This window comes from Puma concolor, chromosome B2, assembly GCF_028749965.1.
Source record: "Puma concolor isolate L17-30 chromosome B2, mPumCon1.1.hap2, whole genome shotgun sequence".
In the NCBI taxonomy this organism is placed as follows: domain Eukaryota; kingdom Metazoa; phylum Chordata; class Mammalia; order Carnivora; family Felidae; genus Puma; species Puma concolor.
In genome coordinates, this window is record NC_141671.1 from 66,153,627 (window position 1) to 66,179,757 (window position 26,131).

At 39.1% G+C, this 26,131-nt stretch overlaps 1 protein-coding gene and 1 long non-coding RNA gene across 25 annotated transcripts in view; one reads left to right on the forward strand and one right to left on the reverse strand.

Moving 5' to 3' along the window:
* Nucleotides 1-17,367: 17,367 nt before the first annotated feature.
* LOC147581025 (uncharacterized) lies at nt 17,368-18,306 on the reverse strand. Its single transcript, XR_015251323.1, has 2 exons — nt 17,967-18,306; nt 17,368-17,622 (listed from the first exon to the last, which is right to left on the reverse strand). It is a non-coding gene; the product is annotated as an uncharacterized LOC147581025 (long non-coding RNA).
* A 3,364-nt stretch (nt 18,307-21,670) lies between these two features.
* The window catches only part of RIMS1 (regulating synaptic membrane exocytosis 1), a 493,071-nt gene continuing 488,610 nt past the window's right edge, over nt 21,671-26,131 (forward strand). For 8 of the 24 annotated variants that reach the window (XM_086707194.1, XM_086707202.1, XM_086707205.1 and 5 more), the window contains exon 1: nt 21,672-22,124. In XM_086707194.1, the coding sequence (XP_086563320.1) occupies nt 21,961-22,124 (164 nt within the window). In that variant the 5' untranslated portion in view covers nt 21,672-21,960. Of the gene's footprint in view, nt 22,125-26,131 lie in introns of all 24 variants that reach the window. The other 16 variants (XM_025925526.2, XM_086707193.1, XM_086707195.1 and 13 more) reach the window with 3 other exon arrangements.

The window sequence follows — 26,131 nt, forward strand, 5'->3', positions numbered from 1 at the left end:
GATTTTTCCAGGTAATACATCAAGAGACACAAACATTTTTTCAGAGAAGTCATCCTTTAAAAAGGCATCAGTCAAGAGCACTTAAATGCAAACTTACTGGAGTACACTTGACTAAATCATCATAACCAAGAGTAGGGAAACAGGAGAATGACCAAGGATGTGTTCTAAGATGTCTGGAGGAAAGGGATGATTTTTGGAAGTATTACTAGGTTTCCAATAAAATATCAACTCTGTCCAAAAATGAAAACTAAGAAACCATCTAAGAAAGAGTATGGTAGGCAGAATAATGGCCTCTAAAGATGTGAACCTCTCAATCTCCAAAATCTGTGAATATATTACCTTTTGTGGCAGAATGAACTTGGCAGTTAAGGCTCTGGGGACCAAGAGATTATTCTGGATTATCTGGGTAAATCTAACATCACCACAAGGATCCCTATAAGAGAAGAATGGAGGTAGGAGAATAAGAAAAGATGTGACAGTGGAAGCAAATGTTAGAGTCATGGAGAAACATGGACCAGGGAATGTAGATGGCCCCTAGAAACTAGAAGAAGCAAGGAAACAGATTCTCCACTGGAGCCTCCAGAAGGAACACAGCTTGCTGACACTGATTTTAGCCAAGTGCATCCCATTTGGATTTCTGACCCTTAGCACTATAATAGAATATATGTCTGTTGTTTTGAGCCATTGAGTGGTAATTTGTTAGAACAGCAATAGAAAACTAATACATAGAGGCTTACCATAATGAGACAGGGACAGGAGTTTGACTTGCTCTCAGATAGGGAAATGTGAGGGAAGGGAGGAAAGATGGGCAACCCTGAGCTAAGCCAAACAATCCTGAGAACAAGTCCCAGTGGCTAAATGGGGTAGGGCCTCCCTTGGCCTCACAAAGCTTGGAAACTCCAACATCCCACATCTCTCTGCTCTCTCTTCCTCAAACACAAATTACCGCCAAATGGCTAATTCCAGTTTACTTCCAAGACAGGCCTTACATAAAATATAATTTAAGTGCCCTTTATCCTATATATATGTTTTTACTTTGTCTTGTCATATATGATTGAAATTGGTATCATTAGACAGATCTAGTTTTGCACATCGTTTTTAGTACTTCCCAGCTGTCATGGTTGGCAGGTGACATAACATATTTAAATTTTAGTATCTTTATCTGAAAAATGACAAAATGTTACTACCTACCTTATGAGGTTTCTAAGGAGATCAAATGAAGCGTAATATCTGGTTCTTAGCTAACCAAAACAGTAGCCATTATTATTATCATCACCAGCACCACCACCATCACTGAAAATCACTTAGTGCCTGGCACACAGTACATGCTATATAAGTGCTTGTGATGTAAATAAAGACAAGTTAGAGTGGCACCTGGGTGGCTCAGTTGGCTAAGTGTCTGACTCTTGATTTCAACTCAGGTCATGATCTCGATCTCATGGTTTGTAGAATCGAGCCCCCTGTCAGGCTCTGCACTGACAATGCAGAGCCTGCTTGGGATTCTTTGTCTCCCTCTTCCTCTGCCCCTCCCCTGCTCGTTCTTTCTCTTTCTCTCTCAAAAATAAATAAATAAACTTAAAAAAAAAAAAGACAAGTTAGAAATCAGGCAGGGCCTGGAAACTCTGAAGACAAAAATCCACGGACTTCACTAACTTGCTGATGGTTGCCTCTGTTTATTTGCAGATTTGCTGTGACAAATAAAAGCTACATGCAGAGGATCCCATCCTGTTGAGGTGTACAACTTATTCTACCAGCTTTAAATAAGGTGTGATTATTTTAGATATACTTCTAGAGTTCATTTAATGGAATTAACAATAATTTGAGACTTTTTCTTTCCTGTGCTATCAGATCATTGTAATTACAGGAATATTTTAAGAAAAAAATTATTTGCCTCATAAAAAATTATGCATTTGTGCACAGCTTTTTTACACTAAAATATCTCTGCATTTTCCAATGTTACTTATATTTTATTTCTTATACTACATAATATTATAATATATTATGCACTTGAACTCATTTGCTACAGTGTTGTGTATCTTTAATATCATGTATGCAAAGCAAATAATTTTTGCACAGGACAATGCCAATGCACCTTCCAGAGTAAATGTGTCAGTCTAATCAGTTGACTTGATGGAAAGAGTGAATGTCTGTTTCCTCAGGAAAGTTCATAATGCATTTGTCATATTTGGCTATCTGTATGACTCCTTCCCTTTCTTCCCTCATATCATACTTAAATGGTATCTTCTCAGGAGACTTTATTATCCAACAACCTCTTTCCTTCCTCCTTCCCCCCTCCCTCCTTTCTTCTTTCTTTCTTTCTTTCTTTCTTTTTCTTTCTTTCTTCCTTCCTTCCTTCCTTCCTTCCTTCCTTCCTTCCTTCCTTCCTTCCTTCCTTCCTTTCTTTCTTTTCTTTCTCCCTTTCTTTTTTCCAAAGATACAGTATGTATAAAGAACTCCTTGATTTAACATTGCCCTATCCACTCTTCCTTTTTTTCAGTATTCACTCTCTCTACTCTTCATAGTATTTTTCTTACAGACATAATCTCTGACACACTGTGTATTTTACCTATTGATTTTCTATCTCACCTGTCTCTATACATATACTCTATGGAGGCATGGTTCTAGCATATTTTGTTTACTTCTGTGTCACCAGCCCCTAAAATAGTGCCAGGAAAATTGCAGGCATTCAATAAATATTTACTGAATTAAGTAATTAGTAATTGTGGTATGTATTGTGTCTCGCCCAGTTCTCTACTCCTAACAGGTGGAAGTAGTACTGCAAAATAGCCAAAATCTCTTTCAGTGTATTTAATGCAGCTTGTGTGAGAATACAAGAGATAACTTGGTGGCTGATGTCAAGTTATACTCCTTTTCATATCAGAAGTACTGAGACCTGAAGTCAGGGAATTGAGTGATGATGATTATTACTGAACTCCAGAAGCCCAGGTGAAAGAAAACATGGACTGAATTAGATTCATATTAGCCTTCTGTGTGCCCTTCCTTTAAAGGGTCCACACCTGGAACAAATCCGTACTGATGGCATATGGTGGCAGGCAGAGGTGAAGCCCAGGTGATACAGCAGGCAAACAGACCATTTTTTTTTCCATGGGCCTCCCTTGTTCATAATAAGAAAGATCTAGCTTCCCTAGAGAGGAGCCACCTCACTTCTTCACCACTACAGTATGGAAATGGGTGAATGATAGCTTATTTAATTTTCAAGTGGCTTGAGGAGTGGTAGCCTCTACCATAGAGATAGCAGTGGACCTAACATGTCCCTATACAAAACTCTTTCAGGCTCTTCCAACCTAAGTGAAAATATGCCTAATGACACACAATGGTCTGGCTCCAATTCCACTTATGATGTACCTATTCCTGAAGATTCCCCTTCCAGGAGTAGAACCCTCTTTTACTTCTTACCCTGTCACCCTGGATTGTGAATTAACAAGGCATTATTTCCCAGTTTTGTAGGGCTAAAACTTTTAGGGTGGCCTTTGACTTTTTCAGTTAAGATAGTAAGAGAAATCCTATCACACTGGTTTACCTAACTATTTTCTTTTCTTGTATGTGAAATGAGGTCCAGAGAGCTGTAAAATGGTATTGAGAACCTCTCTCTTTCTACCTTTCTTAGTATGTAGCATTGTTCCTCTTGTCTACAAGATGGCTGCTATGATTCTAGGCATCATATCTATGTTCCATCCAGGAATTAAGGGAGGTGGAGAGGGGAGAAAAAGGGAGATGCTAGCAGAGATTGTCTTCATTATCAGGAAGCCAAAAGTTCTCCTGTTAGACTTCTACTTACATCTCATTGGTTAGAACTGAATCTCATGGCACTCCTAGAGGCAAATACTGAGAAGTATTTTTAACTGAAAACATGGTCACCCTCAACACAACTGGGGTTTTCAGTTAGCAAGGAAGATGAGAGAGAATCAATATTAAGTAGCAAAAAACAGTGCCTGTCACAACCTGTTACCTCTCCCTCACCTGCACATCTTGATTTTTCTTTCCCTCATTTATCTCCTTTCACAATTTCCATCTCCTGTGCCATCTTTTCCCATATTCTTGCTCACCCCATGGACATAAGGCAATGACCATGTAAACAACCCCTCCCCTTCTTCTATTCATGCTGCCATCTCCAGATTCCTCTTCTTTTAGGACCACTCTGTCTTTTCCTCATTCACAAATCTTCACTTATCAAAGTCCTTGGTCCTTTATCTTGTATTCAAGGCCTTCATACTCAGTCCCAATCTGACTTAATTTCAACTACTCTTAATGATACCAGTTTGTCCTCCAGCCAGTCTTCAATCACTTTTCTCAATTACTCATTGGATTTTTCCAGTTCCATACATTTGCTCATGCTGTTTTCCATTCGGAATGACTCAGGATCCTTCCTTCATTTAATTCTGTCAAAACCCTTCTCACTTTTCAAAGTTTTTTTCAAATTTGTTTTCTTCGAGAATGCATTCACAGATCCTCCCAATTAGAAATTTTCCTTCATTATTTCCAGTTCTCCTATTCCTTAGAGGGTTGCCACGAACATAGCACTCTCCACATACTGCCTTACACCTTAGGCCTTTGTGTACTCCATTCTACTTTAAAATGATAAGTGTCATGCAATTTGTTTTAATAGGTTTTGTTTCTTTAGAACAATTTTAAATATACAGAAAAATTGAGAGGATAAAGAATTCTCATATATCTATACCCAATTGTTCCTATTATTAACATCTTACATTAGTATTGTTCTTTTGTTAAAATTAATGAACCAGCATTGATGCACTGTTATTAACTAAAGTCCAAAGTTTATTCAGATTTTCTTAGTCTTTAACCTGATGACCCTTTTCTGTTCCAGGATCCCTTCCAAGGCAACATATTTCATTTATTTACCATGTTTCCTTAGTTTCCTGTTAGCTATGACAGTTTCTCAGGATTTCCTTGTTTTTGATGACCTGGACAGTTTTGAGGAAATCCTGGGAACGTATATTTTAGCATGCCCCTTTATGGGAGTTAATTGGATATTTTTTCATGACTACATAGCAGTTATGGGTTTTGGGGAGGAAGAACACAAAGGTGAGATGCCACTTGCATCACATCATTGAGGATACAGAAAACATGATTTATGACTATGGATGTTGACCTTGATCACCTGGCTAAGGTTGTGTTTGTCAGGTTTCTCTCCTATGAAGTCTCTCTTTTTTCCTCCTTTCTATTCTGTACTTTTTGGAGGAAGTCATACTATGTGCACCTAACACTTGAAGAGTGGGGAGTTACACTCCACCTTCTTGAGAGTAAAGTACCTACATGAATTATTTGGAATTCTTCTGCATGGGAGATTTGTTTTTCTCCCCCATTTATTTATTTTTCAACCATTTATTTATAGCAGTATGGACTCATAGATGTTTATTTAATTCTTTGGGTTATAATCCCCTACTACTTTATTTCTTTTTTTGCTCAAATTGTTCCAGCTTTGACCATTAGAAGTTCTTTCAGGTGACAGCTGTGTCCCTCAGCTATAACCCCCATTCATGTGAGTTTCTGTTGTAATTATTGTTTTTGAGCACTTCTTTATATTCTGGTACTACAAGATGCTCCAGGTTTATTTTGTGTATTTCCTCTCCCAGTCTTAGCCTTTCATCTAAGGATCCCTGGTTCCTTTTGTTGGAGAATGGTATTAGAAGCCACGATCTAAGTGTTGGTGTGTTCATTGCTGTTCAGGAGTCACTTATTTTAGGCCTTGTCAGCTGACGAACCAAGGAAATATGTCTGTGCATATAGATACGCATACACATATTTCTATAAATATTTCTATATGTAACCACCTGTATCTATATCAAACTAAAGTATCCAACTCTAACCCATTAACATATGAATTATTCTAGCCTCTCCCTCTTATCTATAAGCTCTCACTCTAACAGTGAGAAATCTGGTTCTCATATGCTGCCATTTGATTGCTTAATTATTCACTTATAGTATGTATGCATAGCGGTATCAGAATTGTTAACTTATATCCCCGTGGGAAACAATATTACCAACTAGAGAATTATGCTTCTGTGTAGTTCTTTTTGCCTTTAGTCTTTCAGAATCCACTCATTTAGAAAGTTCCTTATGGCTGACCCTTTTACCCCCACTCTCCTCAGTGAGATTGTTTCATGCATTTGTAATACAGTTTAATTCTCTTATCCCAATCTGCATTCCTCCCTGGGAACTACCTAAATCACTTTTTTAAGTGCTTTTTATATATTGTACAGTTCAATGGATTATAACAAGCATGTTATGTTATGTCTCCACCATTACAGAATCATCCAGGATGGTTTTAACGGGACTAAAAATTCCCTTGTTGCTTCACTAACTCAACCCTCCCCTCCTCCTTTCTCACAAGCAATTGCTGATCTTTTCCTGTCTCTATAGTTTTGCCTTTTACAGAATATCATAATTGTAATCATGTACTATATAGCCTTGTCAGGCTGGCATTTTTCACTTATCAATATACATTCAAAGTTCATCCATGTCTTTTCATGGCTTGGTAGCCCACTTCATTATACTGTTGAATAATATCCCATTGTATGTGTATACTGCAGTTTGATTATCCACTCACTTACTGAAGGATATCTTGGTGGTTTCCAGTTCTTGGTGATTATCAATAAAGCTGCTATAAATATTAAGTTTTCACAAGTTTGAAGTAAGTTTTCAGCTAAATTAGGTAAATATCTAGGAGACAATTGCTAAGATTATATGGTAAAATTAGGTTTAGCTATGTAAGAAACTATCAAACTATCTTTCAAAGTGACTGCACCTTTTTGTATTTTCACCAACAATAAGAATTCCCGTTGTTCTGCATGCTTGTCAGTATTTTCAGTTTTATGGGTTTTTGTCTTTAATTTTTAATTTTTTTATTTTAGTCCTTCTCATAGCTGTGTGACATATTTCACTTTTGTTTTATAACTTTGTAATGATAAATCATGTTTCTCACATGTTTTTTTTTTTTTTGCCATCTGTGTATCTTCTTTGGTGCATTGTTTGTTCAAATCTTTCGCCAATTTTTTAAATTGACCTATTTTTTTTATTGTTGAGCTTTAAGAGTTCTTTGTATATTTTGGATAAATGTATCTGATAAATGTATCAGATATGTACTTTGCAGACATTTTCTCCCAGCCTATGGCTTTTATTTTTATTCTCTTAGTAGTATCTTTCATAGAAAACATATTCTTAATTTTTAAAAAGACTGACATCATTTTTTTCTTTTGTTGATCATTCTTTCAATTTCATCTAAAAATTCATCATCAAATCCATAATATTAAGATATTCTCTTATGTGTTATTCTGGAAGTTTTATAGTTTTGCATTTTATGTTTAGGTCTATTATCCACTTTGAATTTATATCTGTGAAAAGTGTGAACTAGATTGATGTCTAGTTCATCTTTTTTTGATATAGATGCCTAAGTGTCCCAGCACTATTTGCTTATAGGACAATTCTTCCCTATTCAATTGCCTTTGCTCCTTTGTCAAAGATTTGTGTTGCTCCTGCATCAAAGAGTATAGTGTGAATCTGGTCTGGGCTCCATATTCTGTCTGTTTTATCTATGTTACTGTTCTTTTGTCAATACCATGCTGTCTTGATTACTGTAGCTTTGTAGCAAGTCTTAAAGTTGGGATAGCATGAGACTTATAGCTTTGTTTTGGCTTTTCTAGGTCTTTTGTCTCTCCATATAAACTTTAGACTCAGTTTGTAGATATCTATAAAACAATTTGATGGAACATTGATTACAATTGGATTAAATCTATAGATCAATTTGGGAAGAATTGACATCTTAACAATATTGAGTCTACCAATGATTATAGAATATCTCTGTATTTATTTAGATCTTCATTGATTTCTTTCACCAGTATTTTGTAGTTTTCTGCATACAGATCCTGTGCATATTTTGTTAGATTTATACCAAACTATTTCTCTTTTTACAGTGCTATTATAAATAGTATTCATGTTTTCAGATTTCAAATTCTGTTTATTGCTGGTATGTGGGAAAGCAATTAGACCCCTTGAGTTTACAATAATCACTTATTAGTTCCGGGAGATTTTTTTGTCCATTTGGGATTCTCTGCATAGACAATCCTATCATCTGTGAGTAAAGGCAGTCTCATTTCTTACTTCCCTATCTTTGTACCTTATTTTATTTAATTTTATTTGTTTTATTTTCTACCCTATTTCACTAGCTAGTACAGTCAATATGGGATTGGATAATGCTAGGAGGGAATATCCTGGACTTATTCCCGATCTTAGGTGGAAGAAAAGTATCCTGTTTCTTGCCATTAAGTAGAATGTTAGCTGTAGTATTTTGTAGATGTTCTTTATCAAGTTGATAAAGTTTCCCTCTATTCCTAGTTGTGGAGCGTTTTTATCATAAGATTTTTTAAAAGTGCTAATTATCAATATTTCTTTCATGGATTAAGCTTTTGGTATTTTTAAAATGATAAAAGTATGCAAAATGCTTTTTCTGCCTCAATTGACTCAGTCATGTCACTTTTTCCTATTTATCTTGTGATAGATTCTATTATCTGATATTCAAATATTAATTCAGTTTACATACCTGAAATAAAGGCCACTTGGTATAATTTTTTATACATCATTGTATTTGATTTGGTAATATTTTCTTAAGGATCTTTGCATCTATATTTGCAAGAAATATTGGTCTCCAGTTTTCCTTTCTAATGATGCCTTTAGCTGGTTTTGGTGTTAGAATAATGCTGGCTTCATTGAATTAGGAAGTTTCCCTTAGCTCTTATTTTCTGGAATAAATAGTGAATAATTGATATAATATCTTTTTTAAATGTTTGGTAGAACTCACTAGTGAAATCATTTAGGCCTGGTGTTTTCTTATACAGAACATTATTGGTGACTTAATTTATTTAATAGATATAGGCCTGTTCATATTATCTATTTTTCTTTACATGAACTTTGATCATTTGTAACTTTCAAGGAATTGGCCCATTTCATTTAAGTTACTGAATTTGTGAGTGTAGAGTTACTCACAGTATTTATTATCCTTTTACGTTTCATGAGATCTGTAGACATGACTACTTTTCATTTCTGATATTGGTAATTTTTGTTCTTTTTCTCTCTTATTTTTTATTTAAAAATTTTTTTTACATTTATTTATTTTTGATAGAAAGAGACAGAGCACAAGTTGGGGAGAGGCAGAGAGAAGGAGACACAGAATCCGAAGCAGGCTCCAGGCTCGGAGCTGCCAGCACAGAGCCCAATGCAGGGCTCGAACTCACAAACCATGAAATCATGACCTGAGCCGAAGTTGAACACTTAACCGACTGAGCCACCCAGGTGCCCCTCTCTCTTATTTTTTATTAAACTGCATAGAGGTTTTATCAACTTTGTTGATATTTTCTAAGAATCAGTTTTTAGAGTTTGTTGGTTTAGAGTTTGCCGATATTCTTTTCCCATTTTCTATTATACAGATTTCTACTCTAATTTTTTTTAAGTTTATTTTACTTATTTTGAGAGACAGAGAGAATCCCAAGCAGGCTCCATGCTATTAGCATGGAGCCTGAGGCAGGGCTTGATCCCATTATCCTTGAGATCATGACCTGAGCTGCAATTAAGAGTCAGAAGTTTAACTGACTGAGCCACCCAGACACCCCTCTAATTTATTTCTTTTGTTCTGATTGATTTAGACTTAAATTGTTCTTCTTTCTCTAGTTTCATAAAGTGAGAGGTTATTGATTTTAGATCTTTCCTCTTTTATAGTATTTAAATTTAATGCTATAAATTTTTCTCTAAGCACTGTGTTGCTGCATTCCCCAAATTCATTTTCATTTAGAACCAAGTATTTCTTAATTTCTCTTAAGACTCCTTTTTGGACCATGTGCTATTAAGAAGTGGTTATTCAATTAAGAAGCTGTGGATTTTCCAGCTATCTATTATTGATTTCTCATTTAGTTCCATCATTGTTTAAGAATATTCTCTATAGTATTTCTACTCCCTTAAATTCATTTTATTTAAATTTCATTCACTTAAATTCTTAAGTGTGTTTTATGCCCAAGAATATGGTTTGTTGTATTCAATATTCCATATGAGCCTGAAAAAAATGTATATTCTGCTGTTGTTGAATGTAGTCTATAAATGCCAATTTGATCAAGTTGATTGATAGTGCTGTTCAGGTCAACTACATCCTTACTAGTTTTCTGCCTTCTTTATCTACCAGTTACTAAAAGAAGGGTGTTGGAGTTTTTAACCATAATAGTAGATTAGTCTATTTATCTTCAAAGTTCTATAGATTTTTTGTAGTATATTTTGATGCTCTGATGTTAGATTCATGCTGTATAAAAGTTGCTATGTCTTCTTAAGAGTTGACCCCTTTATAATTATGTAATGCCCCCTTTTATTTCTGACACATTCCTCTGCTCTGACGTCTGCTTTGTCTGAAATTAATATGGCCACTCCAGCTTTCTTTAGATTAGTTATGTTGACTGTTAGCATTGTATATATTTTTCAATTTTTACTTTTAAACTATGTAACTCTGTATTTAAAGTTCTTATAGACAACATGGTTGGATGTTGATTTTTATTGACTCTGACCATCTTCTGTTCTTATTTTGTGTATTGAAACCATTCACATTTAAAATGATTATTGGGTACAGTTAAATTAGCATCTACCATATCTGTGTCTATTTTCTATTGATTGTACTTGTTCTTTGTTGCTTTTATCTTATTCCCTTCTTTATTTGCCTTTCCTGAATTTAATTGAGAATTTTGTATGATTTCATTTTCTGTCTTTAAAAATTTTTTTAATGTTCATTTATTATTTTGAGGGAGAGAGAGAGAGAGAGAGAGAGAGAGAGAGCAGGGGAGGGTCAGAGAGAGGGAGACACAGAATCCGAAGCAGGCTCCAGACTCTGAGCTGTCTCTTGTGGTTTGCCTCCCTCTCTGTTTGTATCTATTTTTCCCCCTTCCTTCCCCCATGGTCTTCTGTTAAGTTTCTCAAGATGCATATATGAGTGAAAACATATGATGTCTGTCCTTCTCTGACTGCAGGAAACTACAGATACTGGCAGAGATGTGGAGAAATGGGAACCCTCTTGCACTGTTGGTGGGAATGAAAACTGGTGCAGCCACTCTGGAAAACAGTGTGGGGGTTCCTCAAAAAATTAAAAATAGAACTACCCTATGACCCCGCAATACCACTACTAGGAATTTACTCAAGGAATATAGGAGTGCTGATGCATAGGGGCATGCCTACCCCAATGTTTATAGCAGTGCTTTCAACAAGAGCCAAATTATGGAAAGAGCCTAAATGTCCATCAACTGATGGATGGATAAGAAGATGTGGTTTATATATTCCACAAAATACTACTTGGCAATGAGAAAGAATGAAATGCCATTTGCAGGAACATGGATGGAACTGGAATGTATTATGCTAAATTTAATTTTTTATTGAGCCTGTTTCCCTAGGCTGTGGCCATCACAAGTGCTTCTTAATTTCTCCCATTTCCCTAGGTGAGATCAGCAAGGCTAGAAGATTTCTTTTTTTTTTTTTTTTTAATTTTTTTTTCAACGTTTTTTACTTTATTTTTGGGACAGAGAGAGACAGAGCATGAACAGGGGAGGGGCAGAGAGAGAGGGAGACACAGAATCCGAAGCAGGCTCCAGGCTCCGAGCCATCAGCCCAGAGCCCGACGCGGGGCTCGAACTCACGGACCGCGAGATCGCGACCTGGCTGAAGTCGGACGCTCAACCGACTGCGCCACCCAGGCGCCCCAAGGCTAGAAGATTTCTACAGTTGGATTAATACCTTTCTCCCTAAGTGGGATAAGGCTATGTTAAAATATTTTCCTTAATAAAGAACATTCAGGGTGTATTTCAGAATGGTTACTTTCTTCCATCCCCTTTTAGAGCCATAGGAGTATTTTTTGGTTCTTCTCCATGAGAACCTGGTGGGGTTCCTAAAGATAAAATTGATGAAGTGCATGCGGGAGGTCCCCTTAAGACTACAACTTCCAGGATTTTCTCATTCTCACACTAGCCCTCAGTCAGCTACAGCAATTTGTTAAAACTAACATCTAAGTGTTCCTACCAATGATTGGCTCTGCCCCCAGTAAACTGATCTCAGCTGTGATTCTCTGTATTTTCCTGTCTTTCCAGATTTCAGGGTGACAGTTTGCCTCCTGGTTTCAATTTTCTGATGGATCTAAGAAAAGTCATTACCTTAGAGATCTTTTTTTTTTCTTTTTTGTTGTTGTGAGGATGGGAGTGACAACTTTCAAGTCCTTCACATGGCAAACCTGAAACTGGAAGTCCATGTGTAGTTTTTAATCTGTCCATTGACTACCACCACAAACTATCTGCCCAGTGAAAATGACAGGCTGTCTCTATATATGGACCAAACTGAGCCATGGACTATTGGTTGCTGTAGCAGGTAAAGAGGAAGTAGCACCATTACATAGTATCCCAGTATCCTCTGAACAAGTAGGCCAGGACAAGGTATTATTTTCATTTTCAGTGGATCAGGTCAACTTGATCTTTGACAAATGGTCACATTTTTTTTAAGTTTATTTATTTATTTTGAGAGATAAAGAGAGTAAGCAGGGGAGGGACCGAGAGAGAGGGAGACAGAGAACCCCAAGCAGGCTCCATACCGTCAGCACAGAGCCTGATGTGGAGTTCAATCTCATGACTGCAAGATCAAGACCTGAGCAGATATCAGGAGTTAGATGTTTAACCAACTGAGCCCAGGTGCTCCAAAGTGGTCATGTTTATTAACATTTAGTGTGCAACATATGATTCTATTTTGATCAAGTCCCGTATGAGAATGATCAAAGAAGTTAAGGGGAAAAATAATCTCTACTCCTCTTGCCAGTAAAATATGAGTTTCTTTATAGTTCCTAGAAAATGTTTAGATCACAACAGGGGGTTTATTTCCTGGTGTGAGAAAAACAACCTATTTTATTATTACAAATACAGAAAATAAAAAAATATATGTTAGATTCTTTCCTAGAAATACTGATATACAAGCAAATTCTATAGCTTTCCAATTTCTTGCTAACTTCCAAGAAAATAATATTTAGGCTTTTGTACTCTAGGCACACAATTAGTTTGAGAATTTCCTTGATATAAGTAAATATTTCACAAAATGTATTTTTATAATTGAAGCATAATTCAACTTCAGGTGATAAATTTATCCTAAAAGACATCAATGATATGTTCTTATATCCCAGTAGTTGTCTTATTTTAGGAAATGATGGCATTACTTATAATTAAAGTTAATAATTCAAAAATACTCAAATTTGGGGCAGAAAGTCAGAAGAAAAGGTAGGAACAGGGAGAGGAAAAGAGAGAAAGAGAGAGACCTCATGTAGATAGATGTTTTTGGAAATTGTGGATCACAGAGCAAAGGTGAGATATGTAAAAATGGAAGATTTAATCTGGAATACACATGCTGCTGAGGTCACCTGAACATAAGATATACCTGAAGGGTGGAGGCTATCCACAGGAGAGGGCCAATAACAGGACAATGCTTATGTCCCAAGGATTAAGTAGAAGCGAAAGGCTTCCAAGGGGCCCTAGACTGAATCAGATGAATGTGACTGCTGAAGTAAGTACAAGGGGCCACAGGACAGAAGAAACCATAACTAAACCCAAATTTGCTTTTGAAAGACATTTTCTTAATATGGCCTTGGGAGGTTGGTCAGTTTCCTCATCTGCCCAATTCACTGTCGAATCTCAAGAGTTTGATGCTGGGCCTCAAACATAAAAAATGGGAAATCAGTCACCGTGAAAATGACATAAAGGCCATAGTGAAATCTGATGAGTCTCGGTCCCAGTAATTGTGAATCAAAGGGAAGCAAAGTAATCGCAAACTTTACAAATTGTTAATTCTGTTGAAGACAGTGGTTACTACAATGGCAATGTTGATAAATTATCCAAGTATAGTCTATTCTGTGATACACATCTGAATCCATTTTTCTGTTTCACTAAACATATGACACATTTTGTCTGTCAGTTTGGTTTACCCACTTCTGTTGCTGAACCCTGCTAAGGAAGGACAATGATCTACCCTGGTCATACTAAATAGTGCCCCAAAGAATATTAGCAGTACCTACCCATTGTTGAAAATAGTAAATATGATAATGCCTGTAGAACATTTAGCACAGGTCAGGAACATATAATATGCTCACTGAGTATTATTGCTAATAGCAATACTTAGGATATTTAAAGGAGATATATTGTCTCCTTTTTACAGAGAAGGAAATTAAAGCTCAGGAAAATTAAGTTACCTCATCAGTTCTGTAGGGCTAGTTAGTGACAGAAATAGGAGTGAAGTCCCTGTGTTCTTCTTTCAGTTTTCCTACTTGCCTGCAGGGGCTGTGGCACTGTGGATACAAGCAACTGTCTTATCAAGGGCTGGCCTGTATGGGGTTGGATTGTTCATCTCAAATTTGGGAATGAAAAATAGGAAAATAGGCAAGAACTTGCCGGGAAACAGTCTCTGGGGTTGGATTCAAGTCAGAGAATTCTAGGAAGCAGTACTTATTTAAATCTGATTTTTGAGGTCTTTGTTATAGTAAAATGTTATTTTAACAAAAGTATACTTGATAAATGTGAACTCTAATAAAGTTTTTTTTCAACTTGTTAACATTTTTAGTACTTATAAAATAATCTACTCTTAGGAATTATTATCCAAATCCATTTAGTTTGAGAATTTTTTCAGGATGATTTTAGCTTTGTAGGTAGGTAAAAGTTGATATTTCTTTTTAAGTCAACTCAACTTGTGATACTTTTTAAGGAAGAGATTGATTGTAAATAGAGGAGGATCTCACTCACACAGCTGGGATGATAGCATTTAGACTTTGACACTTCAATCCAACCAATATAACTCTCAGAAGGCACTCTCAAAACAATAAAGCTAATAAACAGTTGAGGCATCTAAGATGGAGACTCTTCATACCACGTAGAATCAAAACTGAAGAATTCTCAAGAAGTTACTCAATGCAAAGAAGGAAATTGGAAGAGAAAAGAATGTGGGGAAATTATTCTCAAACATTGCCAATTAAGCATTCTAAGTTTGACCAAAATAGAAGATGATCAGTCTCAGAAGAATGCAAAAAAGGCCATGAACTCTGATTTTTAATCAGTAGACAAGCATTGAAAAGAAATAACTCAAAGAAAGAATAGCTCAGAATATTAATTGCTTGGAAGAAGTATGTCCAAGGCTGATATTGTCCATGGAAAGAGAATAGAATGATCTATCTTCTTCTGATCCAAGGACAGAGACATTCCCACACATTGAATTTCTCATGAAATAAATGACAATAGTGGAACCTTACCAAAAATCAAATTAAAATAGGTATTTGGCTGAATTTGAGCCAAAATCTGATATCCCATTTCAGCCAAATACTTTCAGTGAAATCTCTTGAGAGCCAAATGTTCTTTGAAGCCAAAAGACTATATTTTTGCAAATTACTATAACTATGTATAAATAGGATGACCATATAATTTATCATCCAAACAGGGACATTTTTAAGTGAAAGGAGATGCTGATGATAATAATGCCGGTAAAATAGGCACAAACTCAGATGGTTCTGGACAAATCAGGACATATGATCACCTTATATATAAACCATTCTTGTGTAATAGATTATGATTAAGCTTCGTACAAATGGTAGTGAGAAAAATATAGGAGGATACTTAACTGAAGTAAAAACTCTAGGATTATAGTTCACCAGTTAGTTAAGCTTGCATCTCAACAGTATTGAAGATATTCCTAGCTAATTTATTTCAAAATTTTCTAACAATTAAAAATACTTAAACAATTATAACTTGAGTATATAGAACCTTGAAATCGCAATTATGCTCCTTGCTTATTCCTTGGAGTAGAAATTAACTAGTACTTTGTCCTTAGTTCTTATATGAATGTGCATTTGTATGCCCACTTCTGCTGATTATGCATTAGTGGGTTTTTCACTTTTGTCATTGTGGAGAGAGCAACAAAGGCCCCTTAAGCCTTCAGGCCAATCTTTGATAAAAGTAATTTTATAGGGAAGAATTGTCTCTTTTTTTAAACTTTGGTTAAAAAATAACATTATGGCCAGAGGGATCAATTAGCAAATTAAGTGCAAATATATTTCTCTTTTTGAGAGTTTAGATGATGATGATGATGATGATGACGACGACGACAATAGACGATTCTTGGTATCCCTTCTGCACCACCTATCCCTCCCCGCAAAACACACACACACCAATTCCTTATCTCCATATATGGAACCACAACCCACCCACTTCTTGCTCAGGCCCACACAGGACTCATAATTGATATCTTCTCCTCACAAATTCCTCACATCTCATCTGTCCGCAGGTCTGTAGGTTCTACCCCCAAAGCACATCTTGAATGTGTCCACTTTTTTCCACTCATACTACACCAGTCCAAGCCACTCACCCTTGCTGCCACCTGTTTCCTTGCCACCCACAGACACAGTAATCTTCTAAAAAATGTAAAGAATATCATTCAATTCCCTGTTTAAGTTCTTCAATTGCTTCCCACTGCACAAGAATAAAATAGCGCTTTGTGTCGTGGTTGACTGGGCGCTATAGGAGCTCATCTCCTGGCGATTTCTCCTCTTCTCACAATAATCCCACCTCACTGGCTTACTTTCTTTTCCCTGAGAGTTCTGCCCCTTCTTGACACAGGGCCTTGTCTCTGATGCTTTCTTCAGCTTGTAACAGTCTGTGCTCAGTGAATCTTAGGCTGGTCCCTTCTTATCCTTCAAATCTCTGCTCATGGGACCCCTTTTTAGGACTCCCGTGACTACCTATCTTCCCACAGTGTACTCTCTATTATCTCCGGTAAGTTATTTTCTAGAGCAATTATAGTCCAACTGTTCTTGTGTGTTTATCCATGCCCTCTCTCCTCAAACTGCATTGTAAGCATCTAGGGCAGAGGTTAACAAACTTTTTCTGTAAAGAGGCAGACAGTAAATATTTCTGGTTTGGCAGGACATATGCTCTTCCATTGTAGGATAGAGACAGCTATGGATAATACTTAACCTATGAATGTGGTTGTGTTGTAATAAAACTTAATTCAGAAAACAGGCTTTTGGCTGTGCTTGGCTCATGGGCCATAGTTTGCCAAGCCTCTCTAGGGCCAGTACCTTATATGCATTGTTTCCTCCCATATCTTCAGTGCCTAGCACAAAGCAAGTACACATATTCACAACCTTTTGTCCTTAACAAAATCCTGGAAGGTAAGTATTATTATTTTCATTTTATAGATTAGCTCAGTGAGATTTACTAATTTACCTAAGCTCAGAATAAATACTGTATTAGTTTCTTTGGGCTACAGTAACAAAGTACCACTGACTGCAGAAACATCTTAAAATGATAGAAATTTATTCTCTCACAGTTATGGAGAAGTTCAAAACTACAGTGTTAGCAGAGCTGTGCTTTCTCTGAAGTCTGTAGAGAAAAATCCTTCTTTGCCTCTTCTAGCTTCAGGTGGCTCCTGGCATTCCATGGTTTGGGGCAGCATCACTCTATTCTCTGCTTCTGTTTTCACATGGCCATCCTCTCTCTGTGTCTCTCTGTGTCTTTTTGTGGCTTCCTTTCCTGTATGTGTGTGCCATCTCTCCTGTTATGAGGACACTACCCATTGGATTTGGGACTCATCCTAATACAGTATGAACTCATTTTAGCTAATTTCATTTGTAAAGACCCATTCCCAAATGAGGTCACCTTCTGAGGTTCTGAATGAATGTGAATTTGGGGTGGGGAGAGGGAGTATTAAACCCACTACAATTCTCAAATGGTAGAGTAAGGATTTGAACCTGACACCACTTCAATGATTTTCCACTTTGAAGTTATAATCTCGGCTATTAAGTTAAATTAGCAGTTAGCAGTGGTGTCCAATTTTAGAGTTATTTTGAGAAATGATGATTTGAGAATATCAGTGGATAGCAGAACTAAGAAACTTACATTAGAGGAGCTTTGTCTAAGTCATTATTTCTGACTATTACTCAGACCATAAGTGTTGTCCTTCAGGGCATCTAAGATATAGAGATTTAAGACATTAGGAATACAGATTTAAGACATTTCCCAAAGATATCATTGGTTGAGCAAGAGAATTACATTACAAGTTTCGTGGTCTCTCTAGTTAACATCCTTGGATACCATGCTTGTAAGTCATGATTTTCCCCAAAGCTTTAGACAAAGCATGTTTTCCCCATGAGGGGAGAAAATGAAGCTCTCTTACAGTCCAAATACATTTGGGAAATACCAGGCCAAAGCAAGTAAAACAGATTGCTTTACTGCAGTAAATAATTGCTTCATAGCATGCTTTATTTGTTAAGGTGGCTTATGAATTTCTAAGAGGGAGGTATTGTGTACATTTTTCTAAGCTCATTGGACATTTTTGTAAACTACCTTCAGAAACTAATCATCTGTGCCACACACTTTGATAAACTACTTTGGGTGTTTGCTTGCTTATCTAAGCACAGATAAGGTCTACTTTTCTGAAAGTAAATCTGTACAAATATACTTCTTTGGATTTTGTAAATTGGTTTTGAACCCCTCCATAATGGATGAGATTCCTGACAGGAGAGACACTGATGGGTTGTACCATGGCACTTACTAATTTATTGGTCATTTACTCCTTTATTCATTTATTTACTCACTGATTTCATGTGCACTTGTGGAGCCCAAGGTAGTAGCTATGAACATAAAGATTATCAAGACCAGAAGTCTTTTCATTAAGTCATTCAGATAATACACGCCAATCACTATTTCCCAAAGTAATTCTAATAAATGAAAACCACTTGTATTAGACTGAATTGTCCCTCTAAAACGCATATCTTGAAGCCCTAATCCCTAGTACCTTACAATGTAAGCTTTAGGACTTTAAAGAGGTTAATCAGATTAAGTGAGGTCATAAGGGTAGGGCCCCAGTCCTATAGGAATGATATCTTTATAAGTAGAGGGAGAGATAGTAGGGATGGGCCTGCACAAAGAAGAGGCCATGTGAGGACACAGCAAGAAAGTGACCATCTACAAGCCAAGAAGAGGCCTCAGTAAAAATCAATCCTGCCAGCATTTTGATCTTGTATTTCTAGCCTCCAGAACTGTGAGAAAATACATTTCTGTTGTTTAAGCCACCTAGTCTGTGGTGTTTTGTTACAGCAGCCCTAGCAAGCAAAAATACCACTGTTAATTGTTTATTAGGCCTCTGCCTTCAAGAGCTTTATTTAGCTAGCTCTGATGTCTACTGAGGACTTACACTTCCTCTATTTGTATTTTAGAAGAATTTCAAGAGGTCAATTTGATTATAAACCTCTTGAGGACAAGGCCTTTGTCTGTTGCATGTCTACACTGACTAGCAGAGAAACAGGCATTTTATAGAAGGAGTATATCATTCACATCTCAAACTCCTCTCTGTACGATGATAATTGAGAGATGGCCTAATAAATCTCTTGGAGAGAGCAAGAAATAAAAGCAAGAGAACTATTAAGTGTTAGGCCCATAGCTAGATAGTTCAAATATACCTTTCCATTTAATATTTCTCTTCTATTTTGAGGCAAATATCTTTAGCCCATTTTTCCAATGAGAAAACAGAAGTTCAGAGAGGATAAGTGATTTTACCAAAATCATGAAAACATTGGAAGAGCCAGAATTCAAACTCACTTTTCCCCTGATGGAAACAAGTAAATTTTTTTTTAAATGACAAAAAGATGATTAGAATGTTTTCATCAATTGCTTAATTAGAGGAAAGAGAAAATCTGGCTAGGCATCAGCACTTACGAAAAAAGTTGGAAATTTTAGTAGACTATGTTTATTTCAGTGACATCATAACTGACATGGCTACCAACAAGTTAGGCCAATATTAAGTTGTGCAAATAAAAGTAATGATTATAAAGCACTTGCTAAGTGCCAGATATGCTTCTTTGTTCTTTATATGTATTCTTGAAACTGCTCTTCAGGAAAAGTAGTGAAAAGACATGAGTGTGTCCAGAGGCAGTGCCAGAATGATCAGACTTGAAATTATGCTACACAATTACTGGTTGGATAAACTGGCAAGGTTTACTCTGAAAGAAAAAATAAAGATGACATGATAGCCATCTCAAATAGTTGAAAGATTTTCAGGTAAAGAGAGATCTAGACATAGGAATAGAATTAAGAGGTAGGGAGTCTTCCATTCCTGAGAGTATTCAAATAGAATGCATTCACAGAAGATCAAGTACTTAAACTCAAATTCCCTAAACTTGAAGATTATAGGACTTTTAGGATTCATAAAAAATCACCATCTTCTTCTTCATTAACAAAGTTAGACTTGGAGAAAAAAATACATATGTATCAGTGCTAGATCCTTTCTGGAACTAAAGAAAGAATTCTCCAGGAGAGACACATATCAATTCTGTCATCACCATTTCTAAGAGAGATACTCAGTAGGAAACTGTTGTTCAATTTGTACTCTTCTCTATATTGATTCTTTTCTAATTGTATTAACAAAATTCAGTCTCTGGTTTTCAAAGCCTGTAACAATGCCTGTTTTGAAGGGATTGTCTATTTATTTTTGTCTTTATCAGCAAGAGAAGCTCATCCTTAATGCCTATCATTGGGCCAAGCATCAAGCAGAAGCTTCTTACAGTAAGATGTGGTTGGGCGTTTTTTCTTATCAGGGATCAGTCTTTCTCGAGAAGTACCTACAGTGGCTGAGAAGTGAGTACATGATGATCATGAGCATCATTAGAGGAATTCAAGTAGATAATCCATTTGCGAGCACCAGAGAAGTGCGGTTATGTGATGCGATGGGGCTACCCGGAGCCCCAAATGACAAATTAAATAGTTGTCAGGTTGTGGGGCATCGTAAGGGGGAATGAGGATAAATTGCAGAACGGTCCCACTGAGGATGGGTCAAGAAAGACACCGCATACAATGGACCCAGAAAATCCAAGCTGTCGGAGGTGTGTATCAAAATTATGTAAAAAAAAAAAAAAAAAAAAAAAATCACGTTGTTGTTGCTATGAACACTTGACTAGTAAATGTGAAATATATCGTATCAGGAAAAACAACGCGTCCACAGGGTGTTCCATCCAGCTGTTCAGAACATCGTGGGTGCTCAAATAGTATTAACGCTCCACGATGAAGATGGTAGCGAGGATGATGATGATTAATGCAATCCAAGGGAAAATAGGGCTGGGGAGGATGACACAGACGAGAGACCAGGAAAGGGAGGATGACTCACGGGTGAGGGGTACCTGGGGATAGAGCGATGGGGCGTGCACGTTGGCGAGCGTGGGGGGAGAGGCTGGGGCACGAGTGGCTCTGACCTGGGGAGTGGGCGGGTGGGTGCCCGTGGGCGGAGCGGCTCCGGGACTGAGTGGCTGGCAGCTATGTCTGCGAGAGCAGCAGCATCACCCGGGAGCGAAGCCTCCGAGACTCCGCCTAACTGACACCCAAAACTCTCCCTCTCCCTCCTGCAGCCCCAAACTGGAGGCAGCCGAGCCTGGGAGCAGCCTCGGCGGCGGCGGCGGCGGCGGCGGCGGCGGCGGCGGCGGCGGCAGCGGCGGCAGCCCCGGCCCCAGCCCCAGCCCCGCCCCCGCCCCGCGCGCCCAGCGCGCGACGCCCGGATCGGCCGAGCCTGGCGCGAGCCCTCGCCCCCTCGCCGCGCCCGCCGCGCCTCCGCCTGTCCGCCCCCGCCGGCCGAGGCTGGGCTGCGGGAGGCGGCCGGGCGGCCCCGAGCCGAGCTAGGGCGACCAAAACAAAGGCAGCATCCGGGGCTGGGTGGATGCAAACAACCATGAAAGACTGGGTTCTCTCTCTCCCCGGCTCTGCTGCTGCCGCCGCCGCTGCTCCTCCTCCTCCTGCCGCCGCCAGGAGGGCTCCTCTGTGAGGGGAAGCAGGGGCGCAGCTGCTGGGCGTGAATCCGAAAGGTGAGAGCCAGGGAGCCAGAAGAGGGGGCGTGCAGGCCACGAAAATGTCCTCGGCGGTGGGGCCCCGCGGTCCTCGCCCACCCACGGTGCCTCCCCCCATGCAAGAGCTGCCCGACCTGAGCCACCTGACCGAGGAGGAGAGGAACATTATCATGGCAGTGATGGACCGGCAGAAGGAAGAAGAGGAAAAAGAAGAAGCCATGCTCAAGTAAGCCACCCCTGGCCGCGCCATCCGTGCCTCCGTGCCTCCATCGGTCCATTCGCCACTCACTCACCCAATCCTCTCGGCTGAGTGTGGGGGAGGGGCGGGCGAGGGTGCTGGGTGGGGGGCGGAGGCGCCCGCCCTGGGGCCAGGGGCGCCGGGTTTGATCAGGGAAGAGGTTAGGGGGACAGGAGGACGGAGGGGATGCCACCGAGCGGGGAGCCCGGGAGCCAGGAGAGGATGTCTTGAGGCTGGGGTGCAGAGGAAGATTGGGTGGAGAGGGACCACCCTGAGGGTGGGGTATGCAGAAGCTGAGAAGAGCTGATGCCGCCCAGGTGGAAGGGCCCTGGGCTGGGAACAGGTTAAGGGCCAGGTGATGAGTGGAAGAAAGGGGAGGTGGGATGGATGAAGAGGTGCTGAGAACAGCTCCTCTTTTCCTGGAGTTGTTCAGGAGGTTGGGGTTACCCCAGTGAAGGGTGCCAGTATTTATATAAGAAAAATGCTTCTTTGAGTGTTCATTTTGGTACTCATTCATCTCCAGATCAAGATTGGGTCTTTTTTGGGCAGTTGCCATCTTTGGTAACCTGCCTCCCCAGCTTCTCTTTAATCTTTTAGTCACAGTCTTCTTCATAGAATACCTGTGTGAAGATACATTTTCTTACCCATATACAATGCCATTGGCAAGGCAAAGTTTTAAATAATGGGAGAAGCTGATGGGGACTCTGGCCTGAACAAAATAGAGGTTCTTCTCTTTGCTGGTTTCCAAGAGACCCCTGGGGCCTGCTCAGCTTCTGGTGGAAGCAGTACAATAGGGGATCAAATATGCGCACACATCCCCCCTTCCTTAAAGCCTATCAGCCCTTCAGAGCCTGTCTGCCCAGTGCCCCATTTCCCCCTGTCTGGGGAGGGGATGGGGCTTGTTGCTGGTAGTGCAGGGGTGTGTGACACTTCCTGTGCTGCTGCTTATCATATTCTCAAACAAAACTGCTTACAAGGTACTGGCATCCAGGCTGGGTTTTCCTTGCTCCTTAGCATCACCCATAGAGTGGAGCTGCAGGGGACTTCGACTCTGCCTTCCCTGGTCGTCCTGTATTCAGGAAAGTTTTCAACTTGGGGGTAAAGGAATTTGGAGACCCTGATTGGGACTACTTTGTTGGTGTCTCCCGTTTAGACCAGAAGGTGTATCTGGGGGCAGAGGATTGGCATGAAAAGCCAAAGGGAACCTGTTGCATCTGGAGTTAGCTGAGAGGGAAGAAGGGGGCAGGGAGGGAACAGGCGTGACACCCAGGCACAGAGCACACCCATCAGGGCCTTCCCCACCCCAGAGGATTGCCTCCTGAAGACAAGATGCTGTCACTGAAGGTTTCTTGTGCTTTCTCTCAGTGCAGCAGTGCCTAGAAGGAAAGGAAGGGAGGGAGGCTGCATTCCCAGACTGATGGGTCCCCACCAATGTAACTGCCACCCAGATGGGAGAGGGGGATATTGAGCAAGTGCTGTCGGTGCTGGGCCACAGCAGAAGAGTAGAAATCCAGTCATTCCTGCCCTTTCATTGTAGACTCAAAGGGTCCGGAAGGCCAGAGCTGGCCTTGTTCTATAAAGAGCAGCAGGTTTCTGGATTCCCTGCTCCTTCTCCTCCAAAAGACAAACACTTTAAGCCTTCTGGCTTGAAGGAGGCAGAACGCTTGTTAATCTGCTGCCTATCCCTAATGCAACAATGACATCCCTGGTGCTGCAGGCTTCCCCTCTTCTGAGACTGGAAGTAATGGATTGTGTCTGATGGTGCTGCTGTTTGTCTGTCTGGTTGTCAGTCCGTCTGTCCTCACTGGTTGCAGTCCCTGCCACCTGTCCTGGACATCTTTTTTATGCTGGTCAGGATTTACAGGTTGCTACCGTTCCTTTTGGTGTTCACTGCAGATAGCAGGTGGATGGAGGCCTCCAGCAGCCAGCAGAAAATATGAGCTGCTGCTCCATGGTCCAAATAAGAAGGGGAAGGCACAGTGCAAGTAGTGGCCATCACTCCTCTTCGTTTGCTGTTTCAGGATGGTGGAGAGTGAGAGGTTTTAAGAGGGAGAGGGTGAGTTTTAGGACAGAATTCCAAATCTGCCAGCTGCCTAGGATAGCATGGTAAGAGTGTATGGGGTTATGTGGACAAATAAGACAGTGAAGAACACCGTCCAATGCTCATGTCTAAAACATCTTTCCCACTGCTGTTCCTGTGACTGCTTTGCACTGGCTTGCAAATATTGTTCCTTTATTGCAAAGATTCACAGAATATCGCAGTGTGTGATGCTGTTATACAACAGCCCTCTATAATCCCAGACCTCTGCATTAACTTTATCAATCAGCCTCCTCTGTTAATGTCTTGGCCTTTTGTGCAGTGGCAGACTGGTGAGTGTTTTGGAATCCCGGTTTGCTGCCATGTAAGCGTGTCATATTGTCTGCAATTAGTGGAACAGTGCTGTACTTTCTTCTAGAGGGCACTTTATGTCTTAAAAACTGGTGATTGTAGAGACTTTTCAAATGACATACACATGTGGGAATTTAATGGCACAGTTATAGGTGGTGGCCTTTCCTAAACTTTGCATAAAAATAGATTGGAAAACGTGCTGCTTTTCACTGGGCATTGAAGTACCATATTTGTTACATCAGAGATAAGTTTGTATGGTAATGCTTGGTCCATCATATCACATATTTGAGAAATTACTTTCACAACAGGCCCTACAAAGCTGAAGTTCTGGTAAGAGCAGTTAGACTTAAAATTCACTTTTGTTCATGACTGCAGAACCATCACCTTGAGCTACCCCGTGTGCACGTTCTCTCTCTCTCTCTTCCCAATGTGTATAAATATGTAAGGCACTAATAGAACATAGAAAACTAATAGGTGAATATGCCAAAGAAAGATTACAAAATACCAATTAAAATGTATTTGTACAGTTTCATCAGCCTTGATTATAAATTACTACCTGAAGCAGTTCTTGATAATATCTTTAAATGTGTGTAAATGGAAAAGAATAATCAAGCTAACTTTTGCCTCAAGATTTCAGAAAGTTTTACTCAAAATCATAAGTACTTTATCATAAAAATAAGCCATTTAATTGGCAAAGTGCACTAATTTTAAAAACCATGCCATGTAACTAGAAATAGTTGAATCCAGCAAATAATTCTTAGTGATTGATTTGATTATCTGCAAATCCGAGGTCTTTTCTTAATCTTAGTAGGGTGTGTGTGTGTGTGTGTGTGTGTGTGTGTATGTGTCTGTGTGTGTCTGTGTGTGTCTGTGTTTTGGAGGCTTTTTGAAACCTAACTTCCTCAATGAATACTCTTTCAAGTAACTGTCACCAGACACCATGAGCCAATATATTACATGAGGTGAAAACTGCATTATCTGGGACCTAAATCAGAGAAGATCTCATTAGATCTAAAATCTTATTCCTTTTTTAATAAAAGCTTCATAGAGAAAGGAGCTACAGAATAGTAAAAGAGAAAAAAATAGAAGCAGAGAGTTGAAGGGATAGTCTGAGGATAGGAATTGAGAATCATATTGAAATATTAAATAAAACTACTAACATTTATTGAGCATTTACCTCATGCTGGCCATTATTCTAAGTGGTTATTGAATCAAATGCCAAATAGTTGAACTGTGCTCAAGTTTAATACATGCATATTTGGATTCTCACAACAGTCTGTGCAGAAGGTAAGTCAGGTCATAGAATCCTCAGATCCTTATTCTATGCTCAGAGAATTCCAGTAATACCCTAAACTAACTCACATTACATGGCCCAACCAGGATTCAAACCCAGACCTTTTATTCTAAGTCCAAATATTTTCCCATACCCTACACCGTCTTTCTACCAAGAAGAAGCTTGCATTTCATCTACCTTTACCTTGAATTAATTTCTGCTATTTCCTCAGTTTCAGAGAAGTGGTTTTGCAAAAGATTAGGCTGATTTAGTAGATCAGCTGCTGATTATAAGAGGGCCTGGAGCTTTACTTACACTCTTAATAGAGTTTTC